Source organism: Nannospalax galili, unplaced genomic scaffold (assembly GCF_000622305.1).
Source record: "Nannospalax galili isolate Female #2095 unplaced genomic scaffold, S.galili_v1.0 scaffold445, whole genome shotgun sequence".
NCBI lineage: Eukaryota > Metazoa > Chordata > Mammalia > Rodentia > Spalacidae > Nannospalax > Nannospalax galili.
The window spans coordinates 2,712,407-2,735,723 of NW_008354184.1; the positions used below are offsets into that span (position 1 = coordinate 2,712,407).

General features: G+C 53.2%; 1 protein-coding gene across 2 annotated transcripts in view; it reads left to right on the plus strand.

Annotated features, from left to right (window-relative positions):
- Positions 1–22,106, plus strand: part of Tmprss6 (transmembrane serine protease 6) — a 34,791-nt gene extending 12,685 nt beyond the window's left edge. For both annotated transcript variants that reach the window (XM_029555103.1, XM_008851321.3), the window contains 12 exons: positions 3,215–3,419; positions 5,014–5,150; positions 6,701–6,813; positions 7,097–7,206; positions 14,513–14,658; positions 15,016–15,114; positions 15,937–16,050; positions 17,738–17,854; positions 18,095–18,263; positions 19,232–19,503; positions 21,057–21,193; positions 21,343–22,106. In XM_029555103.1, coding sequence (XP_029410963.1) covers positions 3,215–3,419; positions 5,014–5,150; positions 6,701–6,813; positions 7,097–7,206; positions 14,513–14,658; positions 15,016–15,114; positions 15,937–16,050; positions 17,738–17,854; positions 18,095–18,263; positions 19,232–19,503; positions 21,057–21,193; positions 21,343–21,501 — 1,778 coding nt within the window. In that variant the 3' untranslated portion in view covers positions 21,502–22,106. The remainder of the gene's footprint in view (positions 1–3,214; positions 3,420–5,013; positions 5,151–6,700; positions 6,814–7,096; positions 7,207–14,512; positions 14,659–15,015; positions 15,115–15,936; positions 16,051–17,737; positions 17,855–18,094; positions 18,264–19,231; positions 19,504–21,056; positions 21,194–21,342) is intronic.
- Positions 22,107–23,317: the final 1,211 nt, after the last annotated feature.

The window sequence follows — 23,317 nt, forward strand, 5'->3', positions numbered from 1 at the left end:
GAGTACTGGGATCAAATATGTGGGCAATTACACGCAGCTAATTTATTTTTTAAATAATATTTTAAGCCCATTTATATTAACAGGATGTTTTTATAAAAACTATGAATTTTCCCTAAAACCAGTTTTCTTTTTGAAAAGTTGCTTTGTGGCATCCATCTGCCTGTGCCTGTCTGTGTCCAGTGGAGGCAATAGTGGGTACCCAGGAGTCTACTGGGTGCTCTACAGGTATCTGTAGTTTGTCTGCTGTGACATCACAAGTCACAGGACTCTAGAAAGCTCCACTGTGCACTACAAGAGACAAAGGGAACAAGGATCTTAGTGCTGGAAAGAAACCAGATTTGACTTTGACCCCTTGGGGACTACACAGTGCCATACTGAGAACTCTACCATGTGGTGGGAAAAGCACTCCATACAGCCTTCTGTCTGTTTTATTTCCACATTTGGATGGTTTTCTCTTTTTTCTTAATCACAGGAATGGCTTCTGTAACATCACATGGACAAGTGTGATGGCACATGTATGTGATCTCAGCACATGGGAGACTGAGGCAGGAGGATCAATATTTTGAGATTAGCCTGAGCTACAGAGTAAGAACTTGCAAAACAAAAACACCAAAAATAAACCAGCACCCTCCCCTCGTCTGGTTTGCAGAGCTACTTTGATCCCCCCACACCTTTGGTCTTTTGAGACAGGATCTCTCTATAGCCACAGCTGGCCTGGAACTCACTATGTAGACTAGGCTGGACTTGATCTCATAGAGATCCACCTGCCTCGGCCTCCCAAGTGCTGGGACTAAAGGCATGCACCACCACACCTGGCCCAGGGCTCCTTTGAAAGGTCACAGTCAGCAAGGTGTCAGTGTCAGCTTGGTCACCATAGGTGGCCTCAAGATAGACACTGCTGGGCCTCAGAGGTAACCGCTGGCCACAGCCCACCTCCTGAGTCAGCCCATGGGCATTCATCTGTGCATTGCCCACATGTAGCTCTTGTCTGTACCATACCTGCACTGATGTGTGTCCCCCTATTTCTGGCAGTGGCTCTGTGCTTCTTCCATAGCTCAGTGCCCACTAGAGCCCCTCAGGGACCACAGGTGAAATGGTGAATAAAAGCCCAAACTCTCTTCTTCTGTAGTGCTGGGACTGAAACCAGTGGTTGTGCATGCCAGTCGAGTGTTCTACTATCGAACCATACCCAGCATGTTGGAACCCTGACTTTCTGCATCCTCCACACCAGGCCCCTGCTTGCACTATGGCCACTTGGGTGACCATGTCATCCCCCTGTTCTCTGAGGAGCTCTGATCCCCATAGAGAGACAGACACACTCTGACAGGCCAGGGCTGGGACAGAGTCAGGTAGCAAGAGAGAAAACAGTTCTGCACAGTGGGCAGAGGTGGACATCAGGCTGAGAGGCCGAGGAAGGAGCTGTGTGAGAAGTCTAGGATGGGAGAAGAGAGCAGCTTCTGACCCACCATCTGGAACTTTCCTAGAGGAGAGGGGTCAGGCTCAGGCGTGTGGAACTGAGAGTTCCTCAGGTCTCGCCCTGGCCAGAGGGAACATGAGCAAAGGCCAGGAGAGGTCAAGCTCTGGCATGTGTACTGCCCCAAGCCTGCAGGGTCGTCAGCTTCCGCTGTATTTACCATCAACACTAGATGTTGGTACACACCTCCACTTGAATTAGTCTCAAAAAAGAAAATTTATTAAAATGTTGAGGGTAAAGCACAGGCTTGGAGCAAGATTTCCAGGACAGAGACATCTAGAATCAGCTGATGCTGTTCCCCAGCTGATGTTGCAGGCAGAGAACAGATGCCTGTCCCTTCTCCAAGCCAACACCCTTGTAGCCCCTGCACCCAGGAAATCTGCTCCCCACTGGAGTCAGGTGGTCAGGGCAGGAGAAGGAGCTGAATGACAGGTCCCAGCTTCAGAGCGAAGTGTGTGCTGGGCTGTTCTCCTCTTGGTCCTCTGCATTCAGCAGAGAAGGCTGGGGTAGGGATTGCGGTTGTGCCCTTATGCCAAACTCAGAGTGGTTAAGCCACTGATCCAGAGTCACATTGAGGAGTGCTGGTGCCGGGACAATCCTTTAGAGCCACCAGGCTGCTTCTCACAGCTCAGGTCTGGTGCTAGATCCCCACACTTCCTGGCACAGCACCTGGCCTCTCTGTTCATGGGCTTAGGGTCAGGTTTAATGGATGTTGCAATGATGCCATTCCAGTGGTCTGGTACTGCATCCAGGTTCCTGAATTAAATGAGCTAATTTTAAGTTAAATTAAATTGTATAAATTTAACAAATAAATTTAATTTAATAAATCAAAGTAAATAAAATTAAATGAGGGGGCACCTAGGGTGTGGGTCTGCGTTACAGGAGGAGGTATGGTGTGAGGGTGACTATGAGGTTGGCTGTGGCTGAGCCTCAAGTGGGACAAACCACAGAACTTCCTCCCTGGCTTTAACCCTCTCCTCATGTACACCTCAAGAGCAGCCATTGCTTTTATTTAGTGCCTACTGTATTCCCGGCACTATGTTGAACCGGGACACTAGGTTGTCTGGGACTACCCTGCAAGGGTGGATTACTGTCGTCAGTCTGATGGGAGAGCCAGGCTGGTGTGGGACATGTCCAGGGTGCCACTGAGAGCAGGGTATGCAGTGGCTGCTGCGAGGTGTTGCACCCACAGCTCAGCAGCATCCATGCTTGGTAGGACCCAGCCACTTTGATTTCCTCAGTCACTCGATGTTGCTCCCTGGATAATCTATGCCAGATTCTGTCTCAGCTCTGCCCAACCTTCTATGGCTCCCTGTGGCTACAGGGCAGAGCAGTGCTGGTTTGATGTGATCCAGGCTTGCCTCCCTGATCTACCCTGCCCTCTTATAATGCCTGCCCTGGGCTCAGATTTCTCAAAGCTCCTTTGGGGAGCTCCTCACTCATACTGTGATGTCATTTATCCCCCTACTGTCCCTCACCCTCGGGCTGGACCTGGGGCTGGTCTCCTGTGCTCTGATTGCAAGTCTCTATCTGTGTCAGGCACTCACCCTGGCACACAGGGCTCAGTGAGTTTGTTGAATGAATGATAGAGTGCATGGGTGAAGGGCTGGACAGAGAAGCCACAGGGGACAGAAAGGTGGGGGCCCAAGCCTGGCCCAGCTCCTCCTAAACCTATCTGCACCTTGCAGCTCCTCCCCAGTCTCTTCTCCTGGCTAAGGGCTCTGTCCCTCTCTCCCCCAGGCTGTTACCGATACAGCTACGTGAGCCAGAGCCAGGCCCTCCGGCTGAAGGGACCGGACCACCAGGCGTCCAGCTGCCTGTGGCATCTACAAGGGCCTGAGGATCTCATGCTCAAACTGCGGCTTGAGTGGACCCGGGTTGATTGCCGTGACCGAGTGGCAATGTACGATGCGGCTGGGCCCTTGGAGAAGAGGCTGATCACCTCGTGAGTCCCCAAAAGGCTGAGGGAGACCCAGGGTCAAAGGCCACACTCTGTAAGATGAGACCAGGGAATGTATCCCTAGGCCTGTAAGGCTGGTGTGGAGCACAGGTGAAGATGGGGCTGGAAACAGTTGTGTAGTCCCCACACCCTGCTCCCAGCCTCAGTTTCTCCATTAGGATGTAACAAAGCAGTTGTTCTAAGTGACCCCTAAGGTCAGCTCTGGGAGGGCACGTGGCTTAGTGACTACTCCAGTGTCTGGCAGCAGCTTGGTCTTCTAGGTGCCACTCTGTTGCATCCCAGCTGTGCGCCCTAACACAAGACTTTGCCCTTCTGAACCTCAACCTTCTCATATGTAAAATGAATGTTTGCTCATGATCACCTTTCAGCACTACTGTGAGAATTCAAATGTCACATATTGTACACTTTGTACCACAAAGTGAATGTCTAAGAAATGTGGCCATCGTGACCCAACCCTAAGGGCATTGAGTGCCTGGAGTTTAATTTGGATTTTAATAGTTGGTAAGTAAGGCAAACCAGAAATGAAAGTGTAGGTATTGAAGCTGAAGGGCTCCAGGCCTCTCTTCATCCTAATATCTTACCCCCAGCTCCCAGGGAGACAAGATACCAAAGATAGGGAGGCCACAGTACTACAGGATGGGGGCACCCCAGTAGGAAGACAGGCCAGTGCTAAAAGCAGAAGGCGTGGGAGGCTGCTTCTTCCTCCACAGGACAGAGGCAGGAGGCTAGGCGAGCACCCTGCCCTACCTGGCGGTTGGAAACTCCTGGGAGCATCTTTAGCTCACACTGCCTGGCTGCTGGAGGTGATCTTGAGGTCATGCACAGAGTCTCCAGTACTCACTATCCTAAGAATGCCCACCCACTCCGCCAAGGCCCAGTGGCTGACACCGTAGACAGGCAGGACAGGACACAAATTCTAATGACCCTCTCTACAGCAGCAGAGGGGTCGGCTTTCAGGGGCTTGGGATCAGCAAAGACTTCAAAGGTTGGTGAGGGGATGGGAGGCTGGGGTGTCTCTGAGACAGGTATGCTAGGGGCACTCCCATGTGGGAAAGGGGTCAGTTGTCACCATGCTACTGGGTGCACACCTGCCCCTGCAGGGATAGCTGGGCCCGCAGTTTTCCTGCCTGGAAGCCCAGCAGTTGACCTTGACAATCTCAGATATTAATCTTTTGAAGGCTAATATCTGACTTGCAAAACCTTAAGACATGGTTACATATTCTGAGCTTCCAGCCTCAAGCTCTGGATAGATGCTGGGGGTACCCCGGGGTTGCGAGACCACACACCTGCTCGCTTCCTGTCAGCCTCCAGCACAGTTAGGAGTTTGGTGCAGGCAGCCATAAGGGTGAGCGGACCCTTCAGGTGCTGGCCTGGTCTCCCTCCTAGGAGCAGTGGCTCCCAGGCGACTGACCTGGAGAAGGCCAGGTTCCTGCTGAAGGTTACACAACAGGACCTGGACCTAGAGCCAGGTGTACGGGCCCTGCACATCCTCCTGTCCATCTGTGCCCTGCCGTTCTTTCCGTGTACTCCCCGTGCTGCCCTCACCTGCCCTCGCACGCACCCTCCTCTGTTCCACCAGGGTCTACGGGTGCAGCCGCCAGGAGCCCGTGATGGAGGTGTTGGCGTCAGGAGCTGTCATGGCGGTGGTGTGGAAAAAGGGCCTGCACAGCTACTACGACCCCTTTGTGCTCTCCGTGCAGCCTGTGGCCCTCCAGGGTGAGGGTCCTCAGGGAGGGGAATGGACATAAGCCCCATCTCCCAAGGCATACTACACCATCTCTGCTCTTGTGGAGATGGAGTGGGTTCTAAAACCTCCTCTGCTACTTAGCTCTCTCTCTCCCTCTCTCTCCCTCTCTCTCTCCCCCTCTCTCTCTCTCCTCTCTCTCCTCTCTCTTCTCTCTCTCCCCTCCTCTCCTCTCTCTCTTTCTCTCTCTCCCTCTCTCCCTCCTCTCTCTCTCCTCTCTCTCTCTCTCTCTCTCTCTCTCTCTCTCTCTCTGAGGGTGACCTCTGGTCTCCACATGCGTATGCACCTACCTGCACACTCTCTCTCTCTCTCTCTCTCTCTCTCTCTCTCTCCCCAAGGCCTTGAGAATGTAGGGAGTCAGCCTCAGGTTGTCCCCAGCAAAAGTGTCCAGGGTAGGGTCTCCCCTGGACGACCTTCTTTGGCCCTCCTCAGCCTCCCTGCTTCCTCCCCACCCTCCCTCTTCCTCTGGCTTCCTGTTCCCACCCACCCCTGCTCCCCTGGCTATCCTCTGGACCAGTAGAGTCAAACTTGTAGTCTTTCCTGAGCTAGGGCTGGGAGGCCTATGCAGGCCCCTTGCTGTTCACAGCTATCTCCTCCTGCCCATCTCTCAAGGTTGCTTCCTGTTCTCCTGAGTCAACCCTGGGGTTCCCAGCAGTGACGCACTCACGTCCCAATCTGGCCCTGCAGTGTGTGATATCTGATGCTCTTTGGGTTCTTAGACTCCAGAGGAAGCCATGGAAGGGCTCAGTGATCTTGACCCTGGGGAGAAGTGGCCAGAGTACCTAATGTCACTGCCTGCTTCCAGCTCCCCAACACCCTCCCCCAACCTCTCCCTGGGTGACACAACCAAGCCTTTTTCTCTAAAATTCATTGTGTCTGGGGTGGGGGTGCTAGGATGGACCCCCCAGGGCCTTTGTACATGTTAAGTAAATGTTCTACCACTGAGCCATGCCCTCAGCCCACCTCCTATTCAGTTTTTTTAATTTTATTTTTATGTGCATGAGTGTTTTTGCCTACATGTAGGTAAGTGCACCTGTGCATGCAGTGTCTTGCAGAGGCCAGAAGAGGGCATTGGATCCCCAGAACTGGAGTTGCTGGTGGTTGTTAGCCACCATGTATGAGATGCTGAGAACTGAACCCAGGTCCTCTGGAAGAGCAACAAGTGCTCTTAACTGCTGTGCTATCTCTCTAGCCCCCAAACCTCCTCTTTGAAAAGGGAAAAGCCCTCCATCCCTAGCCATACTCAGCTGGTCGTAAGCACATTTTGCATGCTGTTGAGTGCTGTGCTCTGGTCACATGGTAAGGTACCTGGTAGGCTGATGGGATGGAACCTACTGTGCCTATTTTATCTGCTCACTGTCAGTGACCTGTGCACGCTTCTCCCCATTTTACAGAAGAGGAAACTGAGGCATGTCTACATAGTCATGCTCGGCCCCAGGCTTTGCTGTTAGAGGTGGCGGGGTGTGGGGACCAAGGTGGGAAGGGCTGAGGGACTCAGTCTCATGTCTTTTCTTGAACTCAGATTGCCAAGTGAACCTGACACTGGAGGGCCGACTGGACAAGCAGGGCTTCCTCAGCACACCCTACTTCCCTAGCTACTATTCACCCAGCACCCACTGCTCCTGGCATCTCACAGTGAGTTCCATCCTACCAGCCACCTGCCTTCTGCTCAGGCCAATCTGTGGGGAGGGAGCAGCATCCTATCCTGCCCAGTACCACAGACTAAATACAACATCTTCTAGGAGGGTGGGGGTTGTGGCCAGGACCTCCCTTTGTTGGGCCTAGTGACATCTGTCTGTTGAATGACTGCCAGACCTCAGCCCCACCTGGTGCTGTGTCAGTGGGCCACCTTCTGCCTATTTATCTGAGGAGCTGGGTGCCCCAGCTTGGCCACCAATGACCTGCCCCTCCATCCCAGGTACCCTCTCTGGACTACGGCTTGGCACTCTGGTTTGACGCCTATGCACTGAGGAGACAGAAGTACGATGTGCCATGTACACAAGGCCAATGGATGATACAGAACAGGAGGTATCTCCTCATTCCATCCCTCTTCCCCATGGGAACCTAGTGAACCACAGCCTGGCATGGGGGACAGCAAAGGGGAGTAAGCAGAGGCTGGGAATGGTGAAGTCTGCTGTGTGGACCCTGTTCCCCTTGTCCTGACTCCCCCAACTTTGACCTCAGCCCTTCCTGCTGCCTCATCGACCCCAGACACCATCTTGTCAACTGACAAGTTTACCAGGCAGGGTAAATGGGGTCTCTGCCTTGCTGTCTGTAACCATGTGTCTGACATCCTACCATGAATCCACCAACCATGGGGACAATGGCACAGGGAGGCACCTCTTGTCTTTGCTCTGCTCCCCGCATAGCCAGAGGCAGCCGCCGTCTTTGGTACCATTGGCTTCCACAGTTTCCCCTGGTTCACACGGCTGCCCTGCATGCTTGTGGCCCCTGTAGGGTGTCTACCCAGTTCCCTGCTCCTACCCTTAGCCCCCTGGTGAGGAAGTTTCTAACTAAGAAGAACATCCTAGGGATGTGGCAGAGGACAGAGGGACCTGGAAAGTGAGGCACGTTACCACGGTCAATGTGTCTAGGGGGTTGGCCAGAAGAGTGACAGGGAGTGTCCCTCAGGACCAGAGTAGGTGAGGGTGAGCAGGGACAGCAGGGAGTACAGGCACTATTCACTTTGTCTGGGTAAAGGAGGGTCAGGACATCTGGGGGACACTAAGTGGAAGATTCCACTCCAATATCTCACCCCATGAATGGTGAAGGAGAGATGTGTATAGAGAGGAGGTCCTGGATAGTCATGGCAAAGTTGGGTGACCAGGTGAGAGGGGTCACCATCTAACAGACTGAACTCAGACAATTCTAGAATTCTTTTTTAAAAATTATTTAAAAATTTTCATGTGTATGAGTATATTACCTGCATGTGTATAAGTACACTCACGTTGTGCAATGCCCATGGAGGTCAGAAGAGGGCATCGGATTCCCGTGGAACTGGGGTTACGATGGTTGTTAGCCACCATGTGGGTGCTGGGAATCGAACCTGCATCCTCTGCAAGAGCAGCCAGTGCTCTTAACCGCTGAGCCATCTCTCCAGCACCAACAATTCTAGAATTCTTGACTGTTGAACTTCACAGATTTTGAGCATCTAAGACAGTGTGGTAAAGTTGGAGGTTTCTAGGGCTCTCAGACTCCTGGAGTCTGTGGCTGGTGTCCCCGTTTGCCTGTCCATTGATCCGATTCCAAAGCATCATCCAGACTGAAAATGGCAGGGGTGAGGTTGCTTGTTCCGTGTTTCTGCTCTGTTTGGTTTTGTTCTGGGGTTTTTGTAATTTATTAGGGACAGTGACAAACAGGAAGGAAAAATGCCCATAGTGTGGTATGGGGCCATGCTGTTGGGGTGATAGGCTCAGTGTGACGTGGGGCCATGCTGTTGGGGTGACGGGTTCAGTGTGACGTGGGGCCATGCTGTTGGGGAGACGGGCTCAGTGTGACGTGGGGCCATGCTGTTGGGGTGATGGGCTCAGTGTGACGTGGGGCCATGCTGTTGGGGTGACGGGCTCAGTGTGATGTGGGGCCATGCAGTTGGGGTGACGGGCTCATGGTGTGACTTGCCTCTGTGCTATCTGGGGACAGGAAGGTATCTCCTAGCACATGGAGGAGGGTACTGCTGACATGGCTGCCCTTCACCGAGTTCCCTTGGGTGCCCTGGCCACCTGCCTGTGCTGAGGGTGGCTGAGCTCCCACTTTCTCATCAGAGCTCTGGTGTCTTGGCTTTGGTTCATGTCTCAAACTCCGTGAATCAAAGTGTGGTGTTTTCTGCCACGCTTCCTCCCTGAGCCGAATCTGCTGTCTCTGGGAGACCAGAGGGAGAGGGAGCAGCCTCAGCCTAGCCTCAGCCCCGACACCTCTCCTGGGGCTGCACCCACAGTCATCATATTAGTCGAGGCTGGTCCCAACTAAGTGCTGTGGGCCCTGAAGCTCAGGGCTCAGAACTCAGCTTTAGCCACGGTCACGGGTTTCACTCTGCTCCCTGAGAGTCAGGAAAGGGGACTTAGCAGGATGGGGTAGCCCAAGTTGGTACAGGCAGGCCTCTCCCCCATACACGGTTACCAGCCACAGGCAGGCAAACCAGGGCTCAAAACTTGGGTCCTCCCAGCTTCAGGGAACTCATCTCAAAATGTTGAGGTTGAAATGGGACTCTGAGGGAGAAGCACTTGCCTAGTATGTAGGAATCCCTGGGTCTCATCCCAGTAACCCAATAATAATAATAATAATAATGTAAGAAAGAGGGTAGGGGCTGGCAAGATGGCTCAGTGGGTAAATGTGCTTGCTACCAAGCCTGAGGACCTGAGTTCAAGCCCTTGAACCTACAAGTGGACCTCCCACAAGTTGTCTTCTGACCTCCACATAGATGCTGTGCACACACACACACACACACACACACACACACAAAGAAAGGACACAGAACAGACCCTCTTCTGCTAAAGACTAAATAAAAGGATAGGTGGCGAATGGTACCACAGCCAGGCCTGTATAAATCACAGCTCCATGTGGCACGAACTGCATCGTTAACTGGCTCTTACTCTGTGCCAGGAAAGTGTGGAGCAAAGGGGTTATAGTACTGCCTATAACATAGGAAGGAAGCAGGTACTCAGATTAGTGTCCTAGTCTGTTTCTTTGGCTATAACAAAATCCCCAAGGCAGGGAGGGAAGTTTATAAAGAATAGAGCTCTGCTTAGGTCATAGCCCTAGGGGCTGGAAGTCCTGCAGGGGCACAACGTAGCCGAAGGTGTCACAATGTGAGGCAGGGACAAACTGGCTTGTATGACCCATTGGTGCTTCTGTTCCTCCATCTACTAATTCATGAATAAATAGGTAAATGCATTTCAGTGGAGCCCCTGAACACTCACCTCCCACCTCCAAAAACCATTAACATATGACTTTGGGGATCAGATTTCCAATCGGGTTTTTCAGGGGACAGCTCCAAAGCCCAGCAGCCAGTGGGGAGCCCGAGGCACAAAGTCTGAGTCATTTGTGAAAGCCCCTGTGGCTTGTGACATCACCATTGACTGCGAAACAACATCTGTCCACATGTGCTCCTGTGCGTGCCAGTGCTCGCACTTGGGTGGTGTTCCCCCCCAACACCCCACCCCACCAGGCTCCAAGCAGCCTGTGCTGGCTGCTGTCTCTCAAAAGAGCCATTACCATCCACAGCGCCACTTGCTGGTGGGAGGATGGGCCAGTTCCTCTGAGAGTATCCAGGGAAGTCCCACCTCATCTCAAATTTTCACTTGCATTCCCCCAGTGAAGAATCATCTCCCTGCCCTGTTCCATGCCTGGCAGAAGGGAAGGTGTGGTAGGAACCACATAGCAGAGGCCCTGGCCTCTGCTAATCATGGATTGATAACAATCACCTGTCACTGCTGGGAAATTCTCTGAAAAGTATGTCTGGGAAAATCCTCTGTGTGGGTGGCAGAGGCCTGAGAGCAGGAGGAGGAAGAGAAGGAGGCCACGTCCTTTGGTCTAGTGATCGAGGGAGGTGTTTGGACCCCTGTCCCCAGGTCCCAGCATAGTGACAAGGCAAGACTGGCTGGGGCCTCTACTGGCTGCGTGCCCTTATCCCTGCCCCCTGCCTTCCTTGCCTTTTGGGTCCCCTCCCACCCTGGTAAAGTCCTTATACCCTTTGGTGGCCTGCAGAAGATAGGGGAGCTTGTCCTTGTAAGATCTGACCACTTACTGCTGATTTCACAGAACTCCCTCCCTGGTGCCACTGCGGTGTCAGCTTCCCCCTTTCTGGGAACCTGCCCTCGCCAGCTTCCTCTCCAGTGATGTCACTCTTCTGTGACCTGCCTGGCCCTTTCTATTGGCTTCTAGCCATGAGGTCAGGCATAACTGTAGGCTCTTGAGGCCTGGGCCTGGCCTGGTCTGACCACTTACTGCTGATTTCACAGAACTCCCTCCCTGGTGCCACCGCAGTGTCAGCTTCCCCCTTTCTGGGAACCTGCCCTCGCCAGCTTCCTCTCCAGTGATGTCACTCTTCTGTGACCTGCCTGGCCCTTTCTATTGGCTTCTAGCCATGAGGTCAGGCATAACTGTAGGCTCTTGAGGCCTGGGCCTGGCCTGGCTCTGTGTGGACAGAGCTGTTGCTTCTTTAAGGCCGTGTGGTCAGTGCCACCTGCGGCTACCCTGTGTTGGGTGTAGCTCCCCCAAAAAACCATTTTCTCTGGTCCACCCTAAAATGTTGGCTGGAAGCAGGAGGCAGGGGAGTGCTGTCTCCTAGCTACGGTGTCTTCACAGCACTAAGGCCTGAAATCTGACATCCTTACCTCAGCATCCTGTACCCAAGGTCGCACACCTGTATTCAAGGTCAGGTGGCAAAGCCAAGTTTCACTCAGCTCTGCAGTGCCAGGTCAGTAATGCTCTGGCCGCCACAGTGGATGACACTGCCCCCTCTTCAGTGCTGCCTCTGCCCTCCTTTCTTTTGTCTTGTCTTAGGAAAAGGCATGTGTGATGTGTGGCCCTCCTTCCCTCCCTCTGTCTTTTCCTCCCTCTTTTCCTTTTCTTCCACCCGAGTCTGCTCGTCCACTCAGTATCCCTCTTAATTCCTGTGTGAAGTTTCTGACATGCAAGATGACCAGCGTCCTTGCAGAGCATCTGGATGAGGCTGAAGAAAAGATCCCCCCAAACACAGAGAGGTTACAGCAAGGCAAGTCACACAGTGGCCCAACACCAGCAGTTAGCTGTTGAGGTGATGGGTGCCAGTCACCAGCCTCCCAGTCCTTCCCGGAAAGGGCCCGGTGGACAGGAGGAACGGCTAGCTAGAAAGTCCTACAGCAAACCCAGCAGGGCCAAGGGAAGGGCCAGATGGAGGCTTCTAGAAGCTACTGCGCAGGGAGAGGTGGATCTGGCCAGCGGAGCCACACAGCCTGCCTGCTTGTTCCAGTCAGCGTTAAGCCTGAGAAATTTAGAAATGTTTATTTCATTAGTTCCTTCTCAGTTGCCCATAATCTGTGATTGGAAAATATGAAGTGGAAAATTCCAGAAATGAATCTATTTTGTTATTAATTACGACTCTTTTCCTATGCCTAATTTACAAAGTAAGATGTATATATAAGAAAGCATAGGATTTCTAGAGTTTGGTACTAGCTGGACTCTTGGGGGCAATGAGGGGAATTCCTGTGATTATCATGTTTTAACATAAATAACATTTTATTTTTAAAAAATCACATTTCTGCTGGGTGTGGTGGTGCATGCCTTTAATCCCAGCACTTGGGAGGCAGAGGCAGGCGGATCTCTGTGAGTTCAAGGCCAGCCTGGTCTACATAGTGAGTTCCAGGACAGCTGTCTCAAAAAGACGGAAAAAAAAAATCACATTTCCCTAATACCCTGTCCACTTCTTGTGACAGTTCTCTGAGGATAACAATCCATGATCATATATGTTTACTCACAAGAAAAATTAGTGTTTCTTTAGCTTTGGGGGGGGGGGGGGGGGAAGGGCAAAAGGCAAGAAGGGCTGGGCTTGGTCTGGGGTGCCCCCTAGTGGTAATCATCCCCATTCGACCGGCAGCTGGGCTGTAGGGGTGAAGGCAGGACTGTCGTTCTCACAGTGTTCCCTCTCTGGACCCTTTTATTCTTTGTCAAACGAGCAAACACCCTAGCGTTCATCGATACAAATACCCCTTGGCATTCTTTGCAACTTTCTTTAGTAACTGGCTTAATAGACTACAACTGAATCCTCACATCAGATGCTTCAATCAGTCAGTTACAATGGCACATATCACCTCTCTGGAAAATTCTGCTGTATTGTTGTGAGAGAATGTGAGCAAAAAAGATCAAATGGCTTGTGAGTGTTGCTTTGAAGATGACTTTCAAATCCCCAGGGGTCCCTGGACTGCTCTTTAAAAAAACTACTAGTGGGTGTGAAGGCTCAGATACTGTCTCTGTGGTCAGACATGCCAACTGGGAGGGTAGAGTCCGGCCAGGAACTTGAGGGTAAGAGGTCAGGGATTTGGGGGCTAAATCCCCAGAACTCCTCCTTCCATGAGAATTCCCTGGACTTGAAGGGTCTGGCTTCTCAACTCACAGTGCACTTCCCTGGAGCATCTCTGTTCATGGGCTGAGCAGGCCTCCCTGGCTGGCAGAATATTCACCAAGGTCTCAGAGACTGTGCAGTGAGGTCGCCTGTGTCAATGCCAGTGACAGAGAACCTGTGAAGACCAGCCCCATGCCTTAGGATGTTAAACAACCTGAGGCCCATCCATTGACCTGCTGTGCCCCTCATTCTGGTAGTCCTGGGGATGTGTTGGCTGTGGGAACGAGGCAGCCTATTTTAGACATGTTGTGTGTCTCTGGCTGTTCTCACTGTACTGGGGGCACCCTCTACGATCTTGTCTTCCTCTATGTCTCCCATGGGGTGTCTTCATGCTTTCTGCAGGTCCTAAGTCTGTGTTCTGGGTGTGTCCCCCATCTGCAAAGTCCTTCCTGTTCACTCTGTGAGACACTCTTCTCCCTGGGGAGGGACATACTTGGGGGCTGATGGAGCACCCCACTGTTCTGTGAGGGAGCCCACCTGTTAGGAAAAGACAGCCAGCTGCACTATATGAGGGTTCTGCTGTGCTGAGAGCAGGCACTCAGAAGTCATGCCACCTGCTCTTCGAGGTGAGACACTCCCAGCCCCAAACAGCCTGCCCCGACCTGGGGCTGGAAAGGCTCTGCCTTGCTGTGGTGTGCCCCACCCTGGGGCTGGCAGTGTGGAAACAGCTTCTGGCACTGCCCTATGGGTCTTAGAGGAAGGGCCTGTCCTCACTTAGGTCTGGAGGGCCCAAAGGATGACTCCTCAGGCAGGTCAGTGCTGGATGGGGATGCCGCTGCCTCTCACCCATCAAGCACAAGGCACCACCTTCCTGCCTACAAACTGTGGACTGGCATCTGCTGACATACAGCAGATTCAAGGTCAGCAGAGATGACCATTTTCCTCATGGGATAAGGGAGATTCAGAGGAGGACTCTGATTTGCTAGACTCTCAGAGCCTATAGGTGACTGATGTTAGAATCTGGACTGAATTTAATCCGACAGGCAATGCAGAGGGAACCACTGCAGGTTTTCTACCAGGGAGTGACATAGCCAGGCTCCTTTCTAGAAGATGATCCTGCAGTTGAACAGTCATCCAAAGGAGGAATCAAGACAGAGGCTGTGTGGGAGGGGTGTGGTTTCCCATTGCTTCTGGCTGCCCCACCTTTGCTGTGTCAGTGCACGGGGACCCAGGCTGTGCCTTCCCTCAGACTGGAAAACCAGCACGTGTGTCTGAGACATCCCTGGTCACCCTTAGGCTGTGTGGCTTCCGCACCCTGCAGCCATATGCAGAGAGGATCCCTGTGGTGGCCTCCACTGGCATCACGGTCAACTTCACCTCCCAGATCTCCCTCACAGGGCCTGGAATGCAAGTGTACTACAGTCTGTACAACCAGTCAGACCGTGAGTATAGTGGGAGGGAGGAGCCCTGTGGCCTCTCCCTGGCCCTTCTGTGTCCCCAGATGTGTACAGCTGTTTGTGAGGCTGGACAGCAGTCAGATATGCGTGTGTGTGTGTTTGTGTGTGTGTGTTTGTGTGTGTGTGCACGCATGCGCTTGGGAATGAGCCAATGCACTCAGTTCTGTGTGTCACATGCAGGTAGGCAGTCATGTATGCCTATGTCTGAATGGGCCATGGACACAAGTGCCTGAGCAGGTATGTGGGCATGCGTTTGTGTGTGTGAGGACCCAGGAATATATATCCCATGCCATATGCCTTAATGGTGTCCTTCTGCTTCCATGGCCTCCTGTGTGTCCCCAGCCTGCCCTGGAGAGTTCCTTTGCTCTGTGAATGGACTGTGTGTCCCCGCCTGTGATGGGATCAAGGACTGTCCCAATGGCCTGGATGAGAGAAACTGTGGTGAGCAGCCTGCCACCACCCCTGCCCTGCCCTTGTTCCTTGCACTGAGCTAAGTCTCCCTCACATATGGTTCTCCTATGAGCACCCAGAAAGTGGGGTTACTGTACTATGTTGGGGTGGCAAGAGGAAGGCAGAGTAAGAAAGTGGCCTCCTCAGGGTCACCAGCCCCCTGGGACAAGCTGGAGCCCTTAGCTCAGGTTTCACCCTCTACTCCAGGCTAATGCCTCAACCGCCTGTCCTGGCCAGTCTTCTGAAAAAGAGCAAAGAGGGAAGGGCAGGAGGCAAGAAAAAATAGCTGTAATACCAGGACTGTCAGGTCCAGGGGGGCAGGGGGGCAGGGGACCATGGTGCCAGGGTAGGAACCCTGTATCTCCTTCCTTGAATGGGGTCCTCCTCCCTCCAACCTGGGTGGGGCTCAAGGCCTGATGGTCTCCAGACCAGGGCTCTCCTGGAACAACACCTTTTCCCTAGAGCCACCATCTAGGCTTCCAAGCATCCAGGTACCCCAGGAACCCCCCATCTGCCTTGTCGTTCTTAGTCTGTTAGGAGAAAGCTAGAAGAGGTGTACCCCTCCAGACAATCCCTCCCACATGCTAGGGAAGGCACTTCACACTTGAAACTAAGCATCTGGGGACCTAGGCGTAGTCTCTCACATCTGTTTCTGCCCAAAATGGGAATTTTCAGGATTGCTATGGGGTGGGTGTATAGGAGCCAACAAAGATTTGTAATGGGGGACATGTAATAAAGGGCACATCTACTGGCACTCAAAGCCCCACCCTGGCCCTCTGGCTACGCCTAGCTGGCTCCTCTCTGTCCCCACAGTCTGCAGAGCCATGTTCCAGTGCCAAGAAGACAGCACATGCATCTCACTGTCCAGAGTCTGTGACCAGCAGCCCGACTGTCTCAATGGCAGTGATGAGGAGGAGTGCCAGGAAGGTAGGGTGAGACCCATCCAGGATCTTGACGGAGATCAAGGGGGTCACAGTGAGGCATTTCACCCTTCATATGCTTTTCCTACAAAGATTTCTGCTCTCTCATCCAAGTACCACCAGCCCGCTATGCCTTTATGTCAGCATGTTCATTTGTCCACTCAGAGATCTACCCACCCACCTACCCATCCATCCATCTGTCCATCCATCCATCCACCCATCCATCTGTTCACCTATCCATCCACTCAACCATCTACCTATGCACCCACCCAACTATACAATATCCATCCATTCACTCATTCACCCATCCATCTCTCCATCCATCCATTCACCACACATCTACCCTTCTACCCACTCATTTATCAAACTATCTAATATCCATCCATGCACCCACTGACTCATGCATCCACCCATCCATCATCACCTGTCCGTATATCCATTCACTCACTTATCTGTCCACCTATTGATCCAAGTATCCAACATTTATTTACTCGCCTGTCCATTTGTCCAACCTTTCATTCATCCATCTATCCACCCATCACGCATCCATTCACCATCCACCTGTCCATCCATCATCTATCATCTATCTATCTATCTATCTATCTATCTATCTATCTATCTATCTATCATCTATCTATCTATCATCATCCTCTATCGTCTATCTAACCATCCATCCACCTAGCCATCTAAGTATCCAACATTTATCCACTCACCCATCCATCAATCTGCACCCACCTACCCATCCATCATCCATCCATCCATCCATCCAACCATCTGTCCATTCATCCATCCATCATTCATCCACCTACCCATCTGTCCAATTATCCAATATCCATATGTTCATCCATCCATTCACCCATCATTCACCTTTCCATCACCTGCTCTCCTAAATCACCTTTCTCTCCATGGATTCACATGATCACTTGTTTATTCACAGATCCACTGACCTGCCAACCATCTTCTGTATACCCATTGACTATCAATGTCCCCATTTTTCCAACTACCTGCCTAGAAGTCCATTTATCTATCCAGATACTAGTCAGTTAGTTGTACATTCACCTATCCACCTGCCCATCCAACTGACAAACCACCCAACACTAGCAGGTTACCCAGTGATGGGAGAGGTGCAGTGAGGGTGTAGAAATAAGACAGTAGGGATGTGCCTACCCTCAAGAGGTTATATGCTAGTAGGAGAGTATTATGGGTGACCCAAAGCCTTTGCGATACCGTGGAAGGGCACAGAAAGCTTCCTAGAGAAGGCAGGCCTTTAGCTGGGTCTTATCAAGAATTAGAATTTAAATAGAATGGAGGGAAGCAAGGAGAGCCGGTGCAGAGCAGGTGATGGTGGGAAGTCCATTACAGTGAAGAGCAGAGTGAGCACCTTCATCTGGTGGGGCAGCATTGCCCTGCCCTTGGTCCCAAGTGTGATGGTGGGAACATGATTTTGTCTTCAGGGACCTTATGGGAGTATGAAGTCAGCAACACCAGTCTAGGAGAGGGGACACAGGCTAGGCTGAGTGTGGGACAGGGACATGAGTCTTCACTAGAGAAGACTCTGAACAGCTCAGTTGAATGAGATCCCTCCCTAGTCCCTGGCCTCTCCTGGTGCCATCTTTTCTGGGTCACACTTTGGAAGGCTCCCTTGGGGCTTACAGACCCACCTTAGGTGGCCTGCCTGACCCCCTCCATCCCAGGAGTGCCTTGTGGGGCGTTCACCTTCCAGTGTGAGGACCAGAGCTGTGTGAAGAAGCCCAACCCAGAGTGTGATGGGTGGCCAGACTGCAGGGATAAGTCCGATGAGCTCCACTGCGGTAAGCCTGACAGCTGCAGCTGTGTGTGAGGATCAGGCCTCCGGAGGGGGCAGGGAACCTCACTGGGAAGCCAGAGGGGGTGTCCCCTGCATGTCTGTTCTGTACCTATTTTTACCACTGTGTCCTGGGCCTATTTCTCCTTCATTCTTTCCTGTCTCTCCATCACTTTCCTGTGTTTCTCGCTAGCCTTTCTCCACCCCACCCCCAACCCTGTCTACCCTGGCCTTCTCTCATCCCCAGACTGTGGCCTCCAGGGCCCCACTGGCCGCATTGTGGGCGGGGCTGTGTCCTCCGAGGGTGAGTGGCCATGGCAGGCCAGCCTCCAGATTCGGGGTCGACACATCTGTGGAGGGGCCCTCATCGCTAACCGCTGGGTCATAACGGCTGCCCACTGCTTCCAGGAGGACAGGTGAGGAGGCAATACAGGGCCTGCACTGTAAGAGGTGGGCATAGGGAAGGCCACATGGGAGGTACAATGTGGAGACTATACACAGAGGAAAGGGTTGGGAAGAGCTCTAGATTGACTGACATGTGGAATCTGGTCTGGTTCCACTCTGAACATGCTGAGTTGCAGGCCGATTATTTAACCTCTTTGTGATCTCCTTCGCTGTCTTGCTTTGAGTTTGTGATTCATTTACTTGTCCATTCATTCAACAATATTGGTTGTGTTCCTAGTACATGCCAGGGGCTATGCTGGGCACTGGGGACATGGCAGAGGAGAGAACTGCCCAAGCTGGCCACAAGCCACAACCCCTACCAGAAGTTGAGCTGTGACAGGGGATGGTGGGTGTGTGGGGTGAGGAAAACCCCCAGGGGACAATTCACTGGTCCTACACCTACTTTCCCTGGGGAGCTGAACCCCCTCCAGCCCTAGTCAGAGCTGGGCACCAGACCCCCAGGCCCCTTCAATAGCAGTCAGTTCTCTGTCCTCTGGGGACCCACTTATCTTCCCTAGGTGCACTCTGCTCTCCCCACCTGCTCTCTTCATTCCCCCACTAACTTCTGCACTGAGCCTCAGCCCTCCCCGTGCAGAGTCTGTAAAGTGGGCTACAAACAAGGAGAGAAACTTCTGCCTCCAGCCTGGAGCTCAGCTTGTTTTGTTACATGTGCCTTATTGGAGTCTCCTAAGAACACAGAAACTGGCCCCATTTCACAGAGGACAGGGCTTAGCTAGTGAGGGGCAGGGAGCAAGGCCGGAGAACCCAGGTGAGGGCTCAGCACTGTACCCAGCAGCCACAGGCTTCAGGGAAGAATGAAAAGAGGGTGTGTGGGGGGAGTGTTTCCCACCCCCTTGGGGAACCTACCTGTTGCCATCTGGGTCCCTGGATGGGAGAAGCAGCTGCTGAGCTGTGACCCCTTCCCCCTTCCGCTGCCCAGCATGGTCTCCCCGACACTGTGGACCGTGTTCCTGGGCAAGGTTCAGCAGAACTCGCGCTGGCCAGGAGAGGTGTCCTTCAAGGTGAACCGCCTGTTTCTCCACCCATACCATGAGGAGGATAGCCATGACTACGATGTGGCCTTGCTGCAGCTGGACCACCCTGTGGTGTACTCGGCCACTGTGCGCCCTGTCTGCCTCCCTGCACATTCCCACTTCTTTGAGCCAGGCCAGCACTGCTGGATCACGGGCTGGGGTGCACTGCGAGAGGGCGGTGAGCGGGGACAGGCTGTGGGATTGGGGACCTCGGGTATGGGTCAGCATCCAGCAATATCTGGGCTTGGAGGTGGGTGGTCAGGGCCCCAGGGCTCCACCTCTGGGCCCTCTAGCTCTGGGATTCAATGCAGCTGGATCTTACAAGAGAAAATCTACAATACTGCCTGTGCGTCCTGCCACTGCCCTCATGGTTCTTGCTTCCCTTGGAAGGCACTGAAGAATCTAGGTCAGGGGTCATATGTGTGGGGGCTCGGAGACAGCCAGGAATATCGCACCTCCTCAGAGGGAAGGTGAGGGTTAGAGGGGGCTCTTTGTCACTGCAGACTAATTCAGGGCAAGATGTCATAAAATCCACTCAGTTTAAGCATGGGCACTATGGTCCCACTTTGTGGATGAGGAAACTGAGGCTGAGTCACCCAGCGCTTATTGAAAGCCACCCATACAGGAGCATTGAACAGAGGCTTGACCCGGGACTGCCCCACTCCAGGGCCACCGTGTTGCTCTTGCTACTGTTGCCAGAATGGGGATTGCTCCACTCCTGGCCTTGACCAGAGCTGCCACCGAGAGGCTGCCAACATAGACTTAACTATAACACCTTGTCTGCAACTTTAGTGTGCGGTGATTCACCGCCTGGTGGTAGGATGGCAGGTGTCTTGTAGTGCTGGGGTCTGGATCCTGAGCCTCACCTGTGCCAAGGCAAGTGCTCCATCACCGAACCACACCCCAGCCTCCACTGAGCTGTTTTAAAGATGGGAAAACTGAGGCTCGGGTGAAAGGCTATTTGTCCAAAATGATGACAGTGGCAACTCAAGGGTCACTTGTTCACTCAGCAATACCAGCACCTACTATATCCAACAACACATGCATGAGTGCCTACTGTGTGCCAATCATCAAGACAGAGAAAGGGGATGAACATGAGACATTCTTGGGAAAGGCAGACCATGCTAAGAGCTACCACAGTCAGGGATGTTGAACAGCCTAGAAGGCTCCTGCTCAGCATGGCCAGGAAGGTTTAAGGAGGAGAGCAGTTTACGCTGGGATGAGTACTGAGCAGCGCCCCAGGAGACAGGCATTCTGGGTGGAGGAACAGGTGTCAGACAGGAAGACCTGAGGGCCTCACCAGCAGCTAGCTAGGGTCTGGGGTATCCTAGAAGACAAATGAGCCTTACGGGCCACCATAGGGATCTTGGGCAAGAAGTTCTCCCCACATGCATCTTAGAACCACCTGAGAAGCTTCAAAACTCTGATGTCTGGCCCAGGACTGGACAGATGGCTACTATCACTCAGGAGTTAAGAGGGAGGGGCTGTTGCATGTTTAGAAGCATCCCCCAGGGGCTACAACAGAACAGGGGGGAGCCCACCCAAGCCTGGAGGCACTTGAGGAGGCAGGAGGGAGTATGTTTTAACAGGCTTTGGGGTTTTGTCATGAGACATGCAAAGGGGTCAATGCAGTGACAGGGAGGCAGGGGGAGGGGTTCCTGCAAGGGAAGGAAGGGCTATGGAGGCAGCGAGGTTCTTGGTCCCTCAGTCTCACTGCTGCCCTCCCGTCAGGCCCCACTAGCAGCACCCTACAGAAGGTGGACGTGCGGCTGGTCCCGCAGGACCTGTGCAATGAGGCTTACAGCTACCAGGTGACCCCACGCATGCTTTGTGCTGGATACCGCAAGGGCAAGAAGGATGCCTGCCAGGTGACTCCTATGGGGTGTGACCCCTGTGATGGGAGGTCTTAGGCTTTGCTTCTTGACACTGTGAGGCTTTGGGCTTGAGGTCACAAATCAGGGAGGACTGAAGGGAGGCCTTCACCCTGATGCACTCTGTCTTTCCATTCCTCTGTCAGGGTGACTCTGGAGGTCCACTGGTTTGCAAGGAGCCCAGTGGCCGCTGGTTCCTGGCAGGGTTGGTGAGCTGGGGTCTGGGCTGTGGCCGGCCCAACTTCTTCGGTGTCTACACTCGCATCACAGGTGTGATCAACTGGATCCAGCAGGTGCTGACCTGAAGGGCTGCCCTGCAGAGCTGGATTGGCCTCCAACCGAAGCCCAGGGTACCCACCTGGCTGGAACATAAGTATTCTGGGGCAAGTGGCCCCACAGAGGCATCAGGTGGCACCTTGTCCCCTAACCTTGATCCCTGATGTCTACCCCAGTGCAGCACAGAGAAGGGATGTCAGCTGGTGGTCAGGACATCTCCTGAGGGCTAGTGGTCAAGCTCAGCTGGCCTTCACCTCCAACTCTTTGTCCTCTTGGTTCTCTCTCTCCCTTCCTTCTGCTGTTTTGGGGTGGGTATGTCAGCGACATTGATGCTGGCTCCCAGGTCTCTGTAGGAAAGTGAGATCCCTTCCGCACGCAGAACCCACCTGAAGGAAACTGGCTCCAAAGAGCGGACTCCATCCAGCCTGTGAGATCCCCGTGTACCTTGGACAGTGGAAGGAAGGTGCCTCTATCAGGGAGGACCCTCAGAGGCCTGGAGATTGCCAAGTGGGCCATTGTAAGCCAAAGCATGGGTGGCCCCAGCTGCAGCTCTGCTTGCTACCTGGGTCCTCCCCGCCATTTAATAGAGGCCCCATCATCTGTTCTGTGAATAAAGTGCTTGACCAAGCCCTGATGCTGGCATCTGAGTGGTCCCACACCAGCCTCATGCCCTTTACTGAACTGCTGCCTGCTCAGCTTGCTCAGCACATGTCCAGAGGCCACCATGGGGAGCAGCGGGGGACACTGCATCCTCTGGGGACACTGCTCAGGACCTGGTGGGAAACCCCAGGATGGTTGTGGGTTGGGAATTCTCAGGTCAGAGTCAGGGGTGACGTGATGACCTTCTTCTGGAATGTGAAGAGGAAGCTGAGGCTACGAGAGGGGGTAGGGTTGGGCAGAGCCTAATGTGGACCATCTGCTCTTGACCCTCCAGCAAGACAAATGCTCCCTTTGCACTCTGAGCCATATGCATGTGAGTTTTTGCTATGACTGGGTACCATACTGGCCTAGGGACCAGTAAGCTGGGTGCAGCCAACAGAGGCTGAGGCCAGGGTTGGAGAGGAGATTGTGGCTCCTGATTTCAGCAATGTGGGGATGACAGCCCATATAAGGGGGGCAGTGGGACGCATGTTCAGGGGGGCTGCCCAGAGGTGGCCCTTGAACTGGGGTTCAAATGTGGCCAAGACAGGGAAAGGCATTCTGAAGAACAAAGACAAAGGGAACAGAGCCCCAGAGAATAGGGTACACACAGGCCTAGCAAGCCAGGTGCAACCAGAGTAGAGGCTGAGGGGGAGGGCTTCAGGGAAGCAAGATGGACCCAAGAAGCAGCTAAGAATCTGACCCTGCAAGGTACGGACTGGACCGCAGCAGGCTTCATATTCTACAACCAGCATCTGCACCATGTTCAGGGAGTTGGAGGCAGGGAGGCCGGTTAGGAGGCCTCTGAGAAAGCTGGGAGTTAGGATGGAGAAGGTGGGGGGTGGCTGGAAGGAGGAGGCAATTGGGATGGGCTGGAGGATTTAGGGAACAGGGGTGGAGGCCGTGGTAATGGGGGTCAAGTGCAGATAGCTCCCAAAGCCTAAATAGAAAGGAGGGTGAAGTGACCAGGGAGCAGTAGGAGCCACTGGGTTCTGCCAAGATGAGAAAGGGCCAGGCAGGAGGGGAACCTCTGGCACTTGTGGGTAGGGCAGGATGGGGTCATGTGGTAGTCCTACTCCCTGAATCACTTAGAAGGCTCTGGTAAAATGTATATTCTTGGGTCCCACTTACTTTATTCATCCCAAATAGGGAGGGAGGACTACATATAACCTCCGACAACTCCTGCAACGCTGGATTGGAAAAGTG